General features: G+C 35.9%; 1 protein-coding gene across 1 annotated transcript in view; it reads right to left on the bottom strand.

Annotated features, from left to right (window-relative positions):
- myo9aa (myosin IXAa) overlaps positions 1 to 17395 on the bottom strand; it is a 119783-nt gene that overhangs the window by 46267 nt on the left and 56121 nt on the right. Inside the window, exons 5-7 of the mRNA XM_073836549.1 lie at positions 9585 to 9638; positions 3900 to 4000; positions 1311 to 1437 (exon numbers count right to left, since the gene is read on the bottom strand). Of these exons, the coding sequence (XP_073692650.1) occupies positions 1311 to 1437; positions 3900 to 4000; positions 9585 to 9638 (282 nt within the window). The remainder of the gene's footprint in view (positions 1 to 1310; positions 1438 to 3899; positions 4001 to 9584; positions 9639 to 17395) is intronic.

Below are 17395 nucleotides of genomic sequence, written 5' to 3'. Positions count from 1 at the left end.
GTATTCTGAATAGTTGTACACATATAAAAACTAAATGTTATAGAATAACTCCTAAAAAGGTGTTAAATTATAGAAAAATGTGTTCGATAGTGAGATTCTTTAAAGTTACACACAGATTTTTCATACTTTTGAACACATATATCTCAAAATATTGGGCCTATCTACTCACCATGTAGCTATGAGAGAGAGAGTGACACAAATATTTCCTGATCATAAATGTAGGTGTGTAGTTAAAATCAAAGTCTCAGCCAATGGACTAAAACATATACCCCGGTTTCATAGACAAGACTTAAGCCTAGTCGTAGACTAAAATGTAAGTCTGAGCTGTTTCAACTGAAAGAAACTTGACTGACTGATCTTAAAATATATCAGTGCCTTTGTTTTGTCTCAAGGTGCACACCAGTAATGTTTTTTCCTAAGGCATGTTTATAAAAATTACTTAAAAGTCTTAATTGAACTATGGCCTAATCCTGGCTTAAGCTAAACTAGAGCTAGAGTTTCGGTAGTTTTCGGTAGTGACATGAAAATGTGGGCCGCATTTTTTTACACAATTTACAAAAAAATTATAATAATAATAATAATTGTTTAAAAGTCAAAAAGATATTTTTAAAAACAGCAATGGAATAAAATGCAAAAAATTATTTCAGTATCATTTTCATAAGTTGAAGTTTAGGGGTTAGGGTTCGGGACAGCCACCTCCCAATAGCAAGTACCCACTAAATAATGATTTCATATATACATTAAGCTTACTGATATTTGAAATATTATTGCGGGTTTTAATAGATAATAAAAGGATCTTAGTAAACATCTAAGATTTGAATACTTAAATGCTTTTTTAAATGTGTTTTTGGTTGTGGGACAGCAGTTTGCACCAATTCTGTAGAATGGCCCATATAGAAAGTACTTTTATAATGGTCGCAAAGTACGATCTTCAACAAACGTAGTACCTACTCTGAGATTATGTGTTTTTGTTTAATTAATTTAGAAATCAGCTCTTAAGTTTAACACACAATGACTCACTGGCAGAGCTGGTTCTCAGGTAAAAAGCACACTGCAGGTAAACATTATCAGTGAATAATGACCTAAATTTCAGTCTATACATCAAGCAAAGCTATTTGTATGGGGAACATCCAATAAAAGTTGTATTACACTGTATCATGCTGAAAAGAGTGACCAGTACTGTATGTTTTTCAAAATTCCTTTTGCATTCACTAAAGAAGGCCATTCAGGTTCAGAATAAAATAACATCCGTTTCTATTGACAATGCTTATAGTAGAGTTATTGTGTTTTGTGATTTAATGATCCTGTACCTCAAGCAGCTCTGATACTACAGGCAGAACTTCAGGATTGCCGATGTCAATGGAGTCATCCCGGTATATCTTCTTCTTGTATCGGATATTCCCTAAATGAAGGATAGCTGACAGCAAAGAGAAAATCCTGCAAGGGAGAAAAAAAAAATCACATTGAGTGAGAGACACAAATGAGTATTTAACAAATATCATCTTCATACCTTTTTTATGATGGTCACTTATATAGAACAAAAATGAAATTTCTGTCATTAATTACTCGCCCTCATGTCGTTCCGAACCCGTTTATCGTTGGAACACAAATTAAGATATTTTTGATTGAATCTGAGAGCTTTCTAACCCAGCATAAACAGAAACACAACTACCATGTTCAAGTATCATGTTGCTGTCTATGCAGGGTCAGAAAGCTATCAGATTTCATCAAAAATATCTTAGTTTGCGTTCCAAAGATGAACGAAGGTCTTATGGGTCTGGAACGACATGAGGGTAAGTAATTAATAGCAGGATTTTCATTTTTGGATGAACTTTAAGCAAAAGTTACTGCAAAAAATGAAAAATGTTGTAATCATTTATTAAATCAACATGCTGTCCCAAATTTAAACTCTGTACTTTTATATGCAATTACAATGAATTGTTACTAAAGCTTTCAAGCTCTAAAAACAACATAAAAGCATCATAAAAATATCTAGGAAGTCTAGACAGCTTCTTAGTGATCTTTGTGATGAACAGACTTAAATTGAATTTGTTATTAACTAAAAATCTCCCCAACTAGTAGCACAATATGTTAACCATTGGTTAACATAATACGAACAAAACATTATTACTGTCGCAAACTTTCATAAATGTGCATGAAAACTAGTATGGATGTCAAAATATTCGGTGAATTTTTGATTTGTCGTAACAAGGCTATCATATGGGTCACACAGCACATTTCTGATACTTTTTTATGGTGTTTTAGTTTTGGTCATTTTGGAGCTTGACAGCCCCAGGTCTTATTCACTTGACAGTCCCAGGTCACACACACTCACACAGTCAAGCCCGAAATTATTCATTCCCCTCGCAAATTCTGACTTAAACTTACTTTTATTCAACCAGCAAGTTTTTTTTGACCGGAAATGACACAGGCTTCTCCCAAAAGATAATAAGACGATGTACAAGAAGCATCATTGTGGAAAAAAATATTTCTCAGTTTTTATTTACATTTGAACAAAAAGTGGCATGTCCAAAATTATTCATACCCTTCTCAACAATCAATAGAAAAGCCATTATTGGCTATCACAGCAATCAAACGCTTCCTATAACTGCTGACCAGATTTTTGCATGTCTCCACTGGTATTTTTGCCCATTCATCTCTAGCGATGAGCTCCAACTCTTTCAGGTTGAAGAGTCTCCTTGCCATCAGCCTGATCTTTAGCTCCCTCCACAGATTCTCAATTGGATTTAAGTGAGGACTCTGGCTGGGCCACTGCAAAACGTTAATGTTTTTGTCTGCTAACCACTTTTTCACCAATTTTGCTGTGTGTTTTGGGTTGTTGTCGTGCTGAAATGTCCACTGGTGCCAAAGGCCAAGTTTCTCTGCAGACTGCCTGATGTTGTTGTTGAGAATTTTGATGTATTGCTCCTTTTTCATGGTGCCGTTTACTGTGATTAGGTTCCCTGGACCACCGGCTGTAAAAAAAACCCCCAAAACATTAGGTTCCCACCACCATGTTTGACAGTGGGGATGGTGTTCTTAGGGTTGAAGGCTTCTCCTTTTTTATGCCAAATAAAGGCTACATCATTGTGGCCAAACAATTCAATTTATTTTTCATCTGACCATAAAACAGAAGACCAGAAGTCTTCTTCTTTGTCCAGATGAGCATTTGCAAAGGCCAAGCAGGCTTTTGTGTGCCTTATCTGGAGAAGTGGTGTCCTCCTTGGTCTGCGTCCGTGGAACCCAGCGGTGTGCAGTGTCCGCTGGACTGTCTGCCTTGGGATGTTGCCACCAGCAGAGCCCAGATTCATCAGGATGGCCTCTCTCACTATCCTCCAGGCCAGCACTTTTGGATTCCGACCACGTCCTCTGAGATTTTTCACAGTGCAGAACGTCTTGTATTTTTTTTGTCTTTTGTCAAACCAACAGCAAAGAGCTTCTGTTTCTCATCTGTTGAGTTGATTAAAACAGCTGTTCCCAATGAATCAGGCTAATTATGATGCTTTAGAACAGCTTGGACTATTTGGAATGGTATAGAACTTTGGATTTTCCCATAGACTGTGACAGTTCGCAAAGGGTATGAATAATTTTGGACAGCTGAGAAATATTTTTTTTCCCCACAATGATGCCTCTTGTACATCGTCTTATTATCTTTTGGGAGAAACCTGTGTCATTTCCGGTCAAAAAAAACTTGCTGGTTGAATAAAAGTAACTTTAAGTCAGATTTTGTTAGGGGTATGAATAATTTCGGGCTTGACTGTATATATATTTATATTTATATAATTATAGAATATTAAAGAATACATATTTAATGAAGACTTATAACTAATGAAGTCAAACATTGCATGCAATGTTTTTGTGTATGTGCATGAGGGGGTCAGTGTTTTGGTTGAACTCACTGTTTTCGCGTGGCGGGAAGAAAGCCCACCATCTCCATAGCCAGCTGCAAGCGCTCAAAGTCGTGTTTAAGATCCTCCCCTTCAACTGTGAAGCAATCCTGCTGGTTTCAACAAGAAAAGAAAGGTTACCGGGCACTTCAAACAATTAAACACCAGATCACGCTACAGTCTTGAGGTTTCCTTATGCTTTGCAATCATATATTTTTAATTACCTCTAGTATCTCTTCAAAATGCTTATAAACATGATGTTCTATGAATGTTTCCAAAATGCTACAGTACATTAACATATAATTAGCTAATACTATGTTGCGTTTCAGCTGCTTGTATGCTTTCAAACACAAATGTGTACAGTAGAACTGCTTTTTGGAGGCTTATCTGCTGCCAGCGCTCCAGAGAGAAACTGTCAGGGTTTGGTTGATTGACTCAGAGCACCATGTCATTATGAAGTTTGGTCAAAAAAGCAAGAGCCGCCACATTTTTCCTGGTTGAAAATTAGGGCCCTGGTGAATGTTAGCATATGCATGTTCTGCCCATGCAGTGGAAAATTCAGAGTGATTTGCTTTTTACACACACGTTGGAAATCTGGCACACCAGCAAAGGCAATACGAAAAGTAGCAATTTATGACTTGATTCATTCCATCAAATGGAACAAGAAAAGCGTTTTCAGCTAAGCTGTGTATGTGCACCATCCCACAGTAAATCTGGATGAATTAATTTATACTTTCAGAAATCACAGCATGAATGATGATTTCCCAACTGCAAGATCTGTGGTTCTTAATGTATTGTTATTAACATACACCATAACTATTTTGGCCATTATAATGCTATCATCCAGTTAAGCCAAATTTGAGACAATATTGTCCTTGATGTCTGGTTTCTTAACTTGGCTTGTAAAATTCTATATTAATGCTTGATTGTCCTTTCTTGTCTTGTCTTTTCTGCTCATCAAGGCTGTTTATTTGATTTAAAATACAGAAAAAACAGTAATATTGTGAAATATTATTGGAATTTAAAATAGTGGTTTTCTATTTTAATATACTTCAAAATAGATTTTATTCCTGTGATGCAAAGCTGAATTTTCAGCATGATTACTCCAGTCTTCAGTGTCACATGATCCTTCAAAAATCATTCTAATACGCTGATTTATTATTAATGTTGGAAACAGTTCGTTTTGGAACCTGACTTTTCAGGATTATTTGATGAATAAAACATTCAAAATCTTTTCTAACAATATAAACTACTGTTCAAAGTTTGGGGTCAGTAAAAAGAGATTAATACTTTTATTCAGCAAGGATGTGTTAAATTGATAAAAAGTTACAGTAAAGACTTATATTGTTAGAAAAGATTTCTATTTTGAATAAATGCGGTTCTTTTTAACTTTTTATTTGTCAAAGAATCCTGAAAAAATATTATAGGTTCCAAAAATCAGCATATTAGAGTGATTTCTGAAGAATCATTCGACACTGAAAACTCAAGTAATGGCTGATGAAAATACAGCTTTGCATCACAGAAATAAATTATATTTTAAAGTATATTAAAATAGAAACCTGTTATTTTAAATTGCAATTATATTTCATAATATTACTTTTTTCCCCTGTATTTTGGTAAAATAAATGAAACTTTGATGAGCATAAGAGACTTATTTAAAAAAAAAAAAACATCAAACATATATAAACTTTAAGTAAAATTAAAAAAGCTATTGGTCCAATTAGTCCATATTGATAATTATTATTTTAAATAATATTACTTTTTTAGATCATTTTTTTCTGCAATTTCATTAAATGTACAAATTATTTTAGTTTGTTAAACTGGAGCTTTAGGCTAAATGCTTTTTTCCCTCTCAGTATCAGTGCTGATATATAATACTTTCCATAATTTATATAGCTCGATCTCTAGTTAATCATTTCAAGAGTTGTCAGCACTTCTAACTGCTCTTTCACTATAGTCTTGTATATTGTATAAAAATATATTGTATTGGCCAACACTGCAGATATTAAAAAAGCTACTGGTCCTAGCAGGCCCATATTAATAATGATGTCTATTTTTACTTATAATATTGGCCATCATTTTATAGCGCCACATCTCTAGTTAATGATTTCAAAGCCTGTCAGCACTTCTAACCGCTCTTTCACAACAGTGGTGCAAAGCGCTGTGAAGGAGATCTGGAAGCAAGACTTCTGCCATTCACAGTGGTCGGTTGCTCCAGCTGGCAGAACAACTGCTTCCTACTCACAACAACACAGTCAAATTTACACACACGTCCTCCCCTTAATGAGACAGTGTCTCCTTCATCGCCTCGCTTCATTACTGATGCCAAAATTATAGCATACCAGAGCAGTGGAAAGGCAAACAGTGCTGAAACTCTATAAGCTTTATGGTTTAAACCAAGTCTGGACTATTTGTTTTTCTTTTTTCTCATTCACATTTTCAGGGGAGAGAATGTAAAAGCTTTTTCTCATGTTAAACGTCGTAAAATTCTCAAACAAAACAGACCTGAGTAAACAGACAGACATATTACGCTTTGGCTTTGAAGCAAAATGACATGGATATGCCAAAACAGTTCTGTACAGAAGCTTCATGTTTCTTGTTCTTGTCTTGTGAACTTTAACACTTTACGATCACTTACCTTCTGATTGCAGTTTATTTGAACAATCATTCATGATAACGTACACTGTGAATTGAAACACGCCACAGGAAGTCCAAAACCAGATATAGACAGCAGGGGTCTCAAACTCAAATTACCTGGGGGCCACTAATTATCTTTTTTTTTTTTTTTAACTGAGGGACAGTTATATAGTTAAAACAAATGCAAGTGTCTGCAAGTGTTTTTAGATTTTTAGACTTTTAACTAGGCCTATATAGTAACTGTACAAGGCCTCAAATTAATAACATGATATGCCAATTAATGAATTTTATTAATAACAATTAACTGCATATCAAAACTAGTGGAGAAAAGGCCTAAAATAAAGATAATTCAATGATTATAGTGTTTTCAGAATTATTAATAAATCTTTCATGCTTTTTAGGTTTAGTGGCCTCATGATACCAAGCTCTAAAACGCATAGTGTTAATTTATATGATATTTGTAATTAAAACAATTGTTTCATTCAGAAAAGTAGCTGTGCAGCACATTATAAAGAGAAGCAAAACTGTGTCACTTCAACTTTGTAAATAAATTCATTATAACATGAGCAATCTAGTGTTGTTGGACATTTAGGGGCCATATCCAGGGGGCAACAGTTTGAGACCCCTGATAGAGAGCATGAAGACACTGAACTAACAATCAGGAAATACAACAACCATATCAAAAACAACCATCATGCCGACAAACCTGTGTTGTTTTGGTCATTGGTTTGTGTGAGCTGTTTCCGTGTAGAGTGTTAAAGTTTATCTCAAACCTCTTGAAATCAAGCTCAATCTAAAGTATGTGGCTTTTCATGATTCCGATAGCATGAAAAAACTGTTTACAGCACTAAACAATCAGATCACCATCAGAAGTGTAGTCACGCCATCAAACGTGAAGCAGGAAATTCTCTATTAAAATGTGAATTCAAAAGGGATTTTACAACTTTTACATATTTACTATAATTAAAACTTTCGTTTAATCTATCAAGTTTGTCAAAACAAAAGGAAAACGTTGTTGTGAAGCTTTTATTTTTGTTAGAGTAATGAACATACAATCTTCACTGTGAAAAATATTTCATATTTGATCTGTAAAAGTTGTCTAAACTGCATATTCGAGGTGGGATCACTGCTCTATGAATGTAGGGTCAATCTACACTAATTATTTGTTCTTTTTATTAAGTTTCAGTGTACAGTGCCTTGCAAAAGTATTCATACCCCTTCATTTTCTATAATATGTTAAACTGCTTTAAATTACGTTTTTTCCCCACATCAATCTACAGTGCATACGCTATTATGACAAAGCAAAAACAGAATTGTCACAACTTCTTAAATTTATTACAAATAAAAAATTTAAGTATATTGCATAAGTATTCATACCCTAAATTCTATTCTTAGCTGAAGCACCTTTACAGCCTCAAGTCTTTTTGGGTAAGAAGCTTTGCACATCAGCATTTGGCAAATATCTGCCATTCTTCTCCTCACCTCTTCACCTCTCAAGCCCTGTTATGTTGGATTGGGGACAGACACACATTTTCAGGTTTCTCCAAAAATGTTTGTCTGGGTTCAATCCCAGGCTCTCTTGTTTCTCACAGTCTGAGGGTCCTTTAGATGATTTTTTTGCCAATTCCAAGTTTGTTTTCATTTGTCTTCACTGAGGAGAGGATTGAGTCTTGCCACACTGCCATAAAGCCCAATCGGAGTGTTGTAGTGATGTTTGTCCTTCTGTAGCTTTCGCCTATCTTCACATATGATCATGGAGCTCAACCATCAGGTTCTTGGTCACCAGTTTAACCAAAGCCCTTCTCTATTAATTGCTCAGTTTGGCCAGGAAGCCAGCTCTAGGAAGAGTCCTAGTTGTTTCAAACTTCATCCATTAAGGGTAACAAAGACTACATGCTTCTGTGAACTTTCAGTGCAGCAGAATTTCTTTCTCTGAGCTCCTTTTTTTTTTTACCTCAGGGCTTGGTTTTTGCTCGTATATGCATTTTCAGATGTTGGACCTTTTTATTAAGAGGTTTGTCCTAAAAAAATTATACATGTACTCACTTAATTGACTTTGCAACAGGTTAACTCCACTCAAAGTGTAGTAACATCTACAAGCAATATGAATGCTCCTGAGCTGAATTTTAACTGTCCCAGACAAGGGTATAAATACTTTTCAGTACTTATTTCAGTTTTTTTTTTTTTAATTTGCAAAGACAAAAAAAAACTGTTTTTTGCTTTGCCATTATTTTGTACGAAGTATTGACTGATATGGGGGGAAAAAAGTAATTTAAAGCAGTTTAACATAAGGCAGCAACATGTGAACAAAATGAAGGGGTATGAATACTTTCGCAAGGCACTGTAGATGCCGACTAATATACCTGTCACTTTATCTATGTTTTGTGTTTCTTTGTTCATTAATGAATTACTTATCTTTCACTTGACCAAGATTCACTATGTGAAAACAATTTGAAAACTATATCCTTTATTATTATTATTTACTAATTATTATTAGCATTAACAATTAACTAATTAGATTTAAGATTTATCAAATGAAATTGACTGGTATTTGTACTGATCAAGCAAATACTAATCTGTTAGTATTGTATCAACAGTATTATTTTGTAGTATTTAACCCATTAAATTCTCAGCTAGTGAACCCTGGGATCACTTCTCTTTTTCATTTGAGTGTAAGATCTCAAGTTTACATTTGTAGCACCCTCCCAATGCAAATAAAGCTTGTTTGTACTGTTGCTTATCACTCTTATCTGACCAACTATAGTGTTTACTCTGCAACAGAGATCTGACCGAGATGCCCAGAGTTCAAACTATTTATAGAAGCAGAAGAATTGCCATGTCCCCAGATCAGGGAACACCTCACAAACACAATGACCAAACAATATGCACAGCCTAAGAGAAAGCCAGTGAGATGCAGTGAGCACACTAATTACATCCCGAGCCCCACACACACACAGAGGATGGGAGTGGTGTATTGTGCAAAGGAAAAGCTATGGAAAGTGATTTGTGGAGCCAGCGACTCTTCTCTGTACAGCAACGACACATTATTTCAATACTGACCGGTTCGTTCTCATAGTAATTATCCCAGTGCAGCCTGAGAGGTTTCTTTGTCATCTGGAAGTAAGGTAGATGGGATTAGAGCGACATTCCACACAATGCCTGTTAAACACATGCAGTTTTTAAATGGGAGAACAAAAGCATTACAGAATATAGCCACACGCTCTGGGTTAGAAACACAAAGGCTATGTTCGGAATGGAATACTCCTATACTACTGTTTTTAGTATGTACAGTATAAAGAGCACCAAATTCCACATGGAATGCCCACATTTGCTAAAAGGTGCAGTATACAACAGAGTACACTGTAAGATATCCCACAATACAGTGGACATAACCTCCAATTTCCAGTGTTATTATGGGATTAGACTTTCAAAAATTGACATTTTTGCAAAACAATAATAGCAGTATGATATCACTGCTGCATTTTTAATTTAGTGAGTGAAAAACAATTATTGTTGCACACTACAAAACGTTTCATATGTCTAAAAAAAAACTGGAGGAATAAAAATATTAAGTAGTATTCCATTCCGACAAGGTAAAAACACAAAATGACATTACAAACAGATTATGTCAAAAGATGGCACACACTGAGATGACAGATCCTGAAATGGGTTATGTGTTATTTTTTATAGACCTTTTTCCTGAGTAAACGATGAGCGCCGCTATTACGAATTCTAACGTCAGATTGAATGCTTTACTGTTCCGGTTTCCATAGGAACCCATTCAAATAGCGTCCATCTGTTTTTAATGCAGCTAAGGTCCGCTGCTTCGTGTCATCTACACACTCATTAAAGTGTGGCACTGACAAATGACGGCCATTGCGACATTGCCAAGTGATGGCGCTATGGAGCCATGTGCTTTTTAAAAACATTTTAATAAGTTTAACATTAGTTTATTAGCTCGGAATATACCCTAATTTGACTAGAAACAATGCAGACCGGAAATGCAAAGCATTCTTTCAGTTAAGAGTCGGACTTACTTCCGTGTTCAGGAAAAACGTCTATAGAGAGATTTTTTTATTTATTATTATACAAGGATTTGTTTTGTAGAGCCAAAAAAATAGCTGGAAGCGAATGACACCGAAAGCCAGACACATTCAATTTACAGAAAAAATAAGGTGGATATGTGTTCTATGTAATTAATATCTTAACAAATTAATAAATGCTGTAAAACTTTTTGTTTGTTGCATCTAACACTGTGTCCTAACTGCATTCAATGCGACGCCGCAACATGATAAAAGGTATCTTTTCCATGTTAATCAGAGTTCGTTTTAGAAATGGTTTCTATTTCTGCGACGTCACGGCTATAACAACAACACACAAACTATGACAATTATAATCTGATTATGTGTTTTATTTAATGTTAAAAGCGTATAATGTGAGTTTGAATATCATACGGTACATTTACAGCCATACTGAAATCAATAATAGATAACTCACAGCACCTCAGATCTTGAAAATAAATTAAAGCAAACACGCACGTCAAAACTGCGAACTCAATGGAAATTGAAAGTGTTTTCCATGACAAAGATGGTATCAGTCACGCATTTTTAATAATGTTAAAAAGGTTTCATATTTATGAATTAGATTAGGGATGCACCGAAATAAAAATTCAATTGCCGAACATGGTGTTTTCCCCACATGTATTTTGCCAATTTTTTTCTCCATTGCATAAATTAAACAGCCAATATTTACTTGTACAGTTTTGTCTTGCTTTTCAAAGAAAAAAAAAAAAAAACAATTAAAAAACAATTTAAAAATATTTATTTAACACTGACCATTTTTAACATTCTAGTAGACATTATAGCCTACCAACAAAGCACAATTTATCTAAAAATTAATAAGTAAAATAATATTCTTTGGCCATTTTTATGACCCCCTTCTTGAATCAGGCATGTGTTTTTAATGTACAAATAAAAGAGAATATTACAATAAATGTATTAATAGAGCCTTTGTAATGGTTGTTATCATTATTTTTGTCTTACTTTTTTATTATATTTTACAGAACAACGGTAAAATTACAATGCTAACATTTATGAATGGTGACTTTTATTTTGGCGGAAACCCGCAAGAACACCTCATTACTACTTTTTGCTGACAGCAGCAAATTTATGAATGATTTTCATCATGCAGATTTCCCTCGCGCTTTGGACTTTGAGCCCTGGCTAAGGAGCGTGTGCAGCGCTGTCAGAATAAATACAACTTGTGTGTGTATTATACAACATAATGTTCTGTAGTTTACTTACTAATGGTTTAAGGCCATTTTGCGGTTTCAGTCATCATACAGTAACCAGCAACAGCCACCCCTTTCTCTTCTAATGGAAGACATGTGTTACTAAACAGTCTCTCACTGTCGGTGCTTGTAATGATTTTTTGCGTCTTTCTCAGACAATTTCAAATGCTTCCACACTGCCGACATATTTGCTGCATTAGTGCACACCTCTATTTGATTGCGTCACATCATTGTCGCATATAATTTATTCAGCTTTTTCGCCCGAACACAAATGAAAGAGTTTTTTATGCTATTTTCAGGCCAAATAATTTCGGTTGCCTAACATTCGGTGCATCCTTAAATTAGATTTTGTAGATTTTGTTAGGAGTGCATGGAGTGCTTCTGAATGGCTGTGATATTTCAGTGATTCTGTCACGTCGTCTCTGGTGTGGACAGCCAAATTGCTTGTCGCTAGAGTTGTTGCGTCGCATTTACTTAGGATACAGTGTAAAGCATTAATAACAAATTTAACCTTACTGTGATTAGTTACTGAAAGTCTAATAACGCCTAACAAGTTTTCAAAACGGTTTGACCGTTAGCAAAGCAAAACAACTGGCTAGATTAAATCTGGAAGCCACAGACAAAACTTGGCATATATTTCTGCGAATGTTTAAGTGTGAATTCTCCACATTTTTGAGGCCTTAAGACATTAGAGATGGAAGTTAAGAAAGAGCAACTATAATGGTACTTGAAAAAATGACAGGAATTCACACCTCTAAAGTTTCTTCCTTATTAAGTTTCTCAGTTCACTTGGAGTTTTGTACGCAGTCCTAACTTGATATTTTTGTTCTTCCTGCTGAATATGTAACTGTACAGAGGAGTTTGTGTGTACAGCCAGCAGCCAGATGAACACACAAGATCAAGGACAAAAAGAGGGACTGTATGTGAAACCCCAAGAACTGCTCAAACGCTGGTCAAAATTACTGAGTAGGAGTGGGTTATGATGACTGTCTAGTCAACCGAAAAGCCACTAGTGGTTTTGATATTTTTAGCGTGTGATGTGAACGCTAGCCAATCAGACTGAAGATTGCTTTGATTGTTTTTGCAAATGTAAGATACACAAACGTAGACATATTAGACCAAAACAAACATGCAGTGTTAATATTCCTGAACATTTCATAAGACAAAAGCGTTACACACACATACAAAAGACTGGACGGCTGCATGCAACAGCTTTTCACACAGAAACAAAAGCATGAGGCAGGTGTGTGTTATGGAAATGAGGGGCATGTTAGGAGCACAGGGCTGCTTTCTGTGGGGGGATTAGGTTTTGAAACGTCTCTGTGTGCGAGACCACTGGGCCAGCTGAAAGGAATGAACTGTGGAATCTGTTTCCTCCATTTTCCCCTCCTTCCTGTTTGCCAAATGAGAGTGAATCCGTCAATGGGTCTGTTACAGACTCAGAGAGCAGCTGCCTGACACGCACTCATGACAAAAACTGACTCCACAAGGGCACGCCACAGAAAAAAAAAGGCCGGCATCTGATTTTCGCAAAAGAGATTTGTTGATTTTTAACATCAGAGGTAGTGCACCATTGTCTTGACTAGAGGTGTTGCTAGGGCTGGGCGATAATTCAATAACGATAATTATCACGATATAGTTTTTTTTTTTTTCTCGATAAAACGATAATGACAGTTCGATAAGCGCTCGATAATGTTTACGCACTATGCGTAACGCTGCACAAGCATTTTGCAGCCTGCACTTCCGGATGCCGCACACCAGTGTTGTTTTCGTCAACGATGACGATGACGAGATCATTTCGTTGACGACACTTTTTTTCATGACGATAACGAGACGATGACGAGATAAAAATGGCTCGTTGATGGCTAAAACATGACGAGACGTGTGTGAGTTTTCGTTGACGAGACGAGAATAGACGAAAATGTTAGTGGGTGGTCCGTCAGACGTTTAAAATGCATGACATTTCCGCTTATTGTGCATGCCAATTAAAACTTTAAAAGTATCTGACGCTATGGCAAGCCGTTTTAGCATTAAATACTCTGCTATACTAGTATGGCAAGCCGTTTTAGCATTCCATCCTTGTTTGTCTTTTATGTTCTAAAACATTCCTTCATTATTGTAATTATTGGTGAAAATAGTCGATCCGGAAGCTCACATTGTGTTGAACTATAGATCTGCTATTTTCAGAACTTATAAGTGACACTACCCAACAGCAAAATACTTACTGACCTACATTAATTTGTTAAAAGACTACTTTTTTTTCCCTTTTTTTGACTAAAACTAGACTAAAACCTTTTTGACTTTTCGTCGACTAAAATTGGACTAAAACTATCACATATAGAAGTGACTAAAATTTGACTAAAACTAAGAAGCATTTTAGTCCAAAAGACTAAGACTAAGACTAAATCTAAGATGGTTGTCAAAAACAACACTGCCGCACACAGTATTTAGTTTACAGCCACAGGGCTCTACAGTGCGACCATTTCACTCGCATTTTGCGACTAAATTAGTACGTGCGACTGTAAAAAAAAATATTAAGGAGCACCATGTTCGACTGACCAGCATATTTGCGTTTGCGCTCAGCAGAGCTTCAAAGGTTTCTACGTGCTTTTGCAACGTAGAGTAATGTATCATAAACATATCTCACGAATCCTTTCATAAATAAAGAGAGTGTAAATAAGAGACTGATTGCGCAGTATAGAGAGCGTCGTTGTTTATAATAGAGCTTTGTGATATCGCGAACTAAGATGACTGACAGCTTTTAATACATTTTAAGGGAGTTTGTAAATGAGCTATTGATTTAATACAGCGGTTAAATAAACAAGAAGTTGTTATTAAGTGACTTACATTGACTGACTACAACACTATGCCTGATTTTGCTCCATTTCGTCGTCAAAAGTGGTCTGAAACAAGTCACAACTGCGCGCATCTCCATTCAAACACAGCTGTGTTCCGTTTATGAATGAAACATGCGTTTTTAAACGAATCTAGTGAAATGATTCAATTTCCCATTCATAAAGACAGACACTTGCTTTATTCCCGAATGAACCATCCGTTCGAACGAATCAGATGAATAATATGATTCAGTAATTAAATCAGTCTCTTGCTGCCACCTGCTGCCAGATCTGTTCAGTTGTTTAAATCATGTATATTTCTGTATTCAAAATTTTATATCTAAAACATTAATCTCAACATGAATTTATGATTTTTATTGCACTCATGTCACCTCTGAGCCTCATAAACATATGAAAAGGTAAATACAAAGGTAAAAAACAAAATTCCCCTGTAAATCACCTCAAATATCACCTCGTAATAGGAAGGCTAATTTTTTATCAGAGTTTTGATTGTTTAGAATGACTGTACTCCTAAATTTTTTAATTTAGTTTTGTTGTTATTGCAATGTGTTCTGGGGGTCGGGTTGATTGGGTGGGAGGGTCGGAGTTTTCTATGGGGTGGCGATATGCTGGCTTTACATTTTCGGGGTTTGGTGTTCTTTTGTTGTTTTTTAGTTTCATTTTTGTAGTTTATTTTTTTATTCATTTTTATATTCCCAATTTTCATTCACTATCCTCTGATGTCTTTTTGAATGGGTAGACAGCTGAGATTCATGAGCTGGAATGTCAAAGGCTTAAAGAAACAGAGTTCTCGCTCAAATTAGACAGTTTAAAGCCGAGGTTACCTTCTTGCAAGAAACCCATTTACGTAGTGTAGACCAATCTCGACTCAACTGTAGGTGGAACGGGCAGATTTTTCACTCCTCATTTCTGGCAAAGGCAAGAGGCGTAGCTATTTTGGTTGATAAGAATGTCCCTTTTGTCCCAAATGATATTATATCAGACAAGAATGGACGTTATATAATTGTTTCAGGCACTTTATGCAATAAAAATATAATTTTAGCTAATCTTTATGCCCCTAATTTCGATGATGTCAGTTTTTTCAAACTTGTTCTCTCCCGTTTTCCTGATCTAAATTCTCATTCTCTTATACTTGGGGGAGACTTTAACTGCTGTTTGGACCCGGTGTTGGATCGCACTTCCTCTAAACCATGCACCCCAAATAAATCCTCTATTTACCAAAAAAGAGTATTGCCTATCGGATGTATGGCAGTTTTTGAATCCCCAAAAAAAGAAAATTTCCCTTTTTTTGAGCGCCCATCATTCTTACTCTCGGATTGATTATTTCATCTTCGATAACGCCTTAATTCCCAGTGTTCAATCCTATACATACCAAAGTATTATCATATCGGACCATGCTCCTCTTCTTCTTGATCTGACTTTTTTGAATTTGCCCTCCCCTAGGAGGAACTGGCGTTTTAATATTTCACTTTTGGTGGATGAGAACTTTATTTCCTTTGTTGCTGACCAGATTTCTTTTTTTCTAAGCATCAATAAATCGCCGGAGGTCTCAGACTCAGTAGTGTGGGAGACTCTTAAGGCATATATAAGAGGTCAAATTATTTCATATGCCACTACTAAAAGAAAACATTCCAAAGAAAAACAAATATCTCTGGCTAATGAGATTTCTAAATTGGATGAACAAAATGCTAGGTCTCCGACACCGGATCTGCATAATAGGCGTCATAAATTGAAGTCTGAGCTCAATTTACTTTCGACCAATGAGATAGAGGGCCTTTTGAGAAGAACCAGGAGTGTTTTTTATGAAAGGGGGGAGAAATCTGGCAAATTATTGGCTAATCAGTTGCGTGGGTTCCAGGCAAAACAAATTATAAGCGGTCTTCGTCTAGATAATGGGGAGATCACAACTGATCAAAGTATTCTTAATGAAAAATTTAGAGATTTTTACTCCACTTTGTACACCGCTGACCCCTTTTTACAGGAGGATCCTAAACAATTTCTTGATCAATTAAATGTCCCCATATTATCTTCTGATGCCCGTAACCTTTTAGAAAAGCCAATCTCAGAGGAGGAGGTGATAGCTGCCATTGTTTCCTTACAATCTGGGAAATCCCCAGGACCCAACGGTTTTCCGTCAGATTTTTATAAAAAATTCTCTGCACAGCTTGCTCCATTTCTGACCACTTTTTTTCCAGAGTCCTTTAAGCATGTATCTCTTTATTGCTTAAAAAGGATAAGGACCCTTTGGATTGTGCTTCATATACAGTAGGCCTATTTCCCTGCTTAATTGTGACGTAAAAACTTTAGCTAAGGTGCTTGCCTCAAGACTTGAAGGTGTTCTCCCCACCATCATTTCACCTGATCAAACAGGATTTATAAAGAATCGTCAGTCTTTTTTTAACATTCGCCGTTTACTTAATGTGGTATATTCTCAGCATCAGTCTGTCCCAGAATGTGTTGTCTCTTTGGATGCTGAGAAGGCGTTTGATAGGGTAGGGTGGGAATGCCTTTTTTTAGTTTTGGGAAAATTTGGGTTCGGTCCGGCCTATCTTTCTTGGATTAAATTACTTTATAGTGCTCCCACCGCTGTAGTTTTGACCAATGGCCTGTCTTCTCAACTGTTTAAATTACATCGTGGAACTCGACAGAGTTGTCTGTTAAGCCCATTATTATTTGCCCTTGCTATTGAGCCTTTAGCAATTGCTTTACGCGAATGTCAACAGATT

Source organism: Garra rufa, chromosome 3 (genome assembly GCF_049309525.1).
Source record: "Garra rufa chromosome 3, GarRuf1.0, whole genome shotgun sequence".
In the NCBI taxonomy this organism is placed as follows: Eukaryota; Metazoa; Chordata; class Actinopteri; order Cypriniformes; family Cyprinidae; genus Garra; species Garra rufa.
This window is presented reverse-complemented; position numbering and strand designations above follow the sequence as displayed.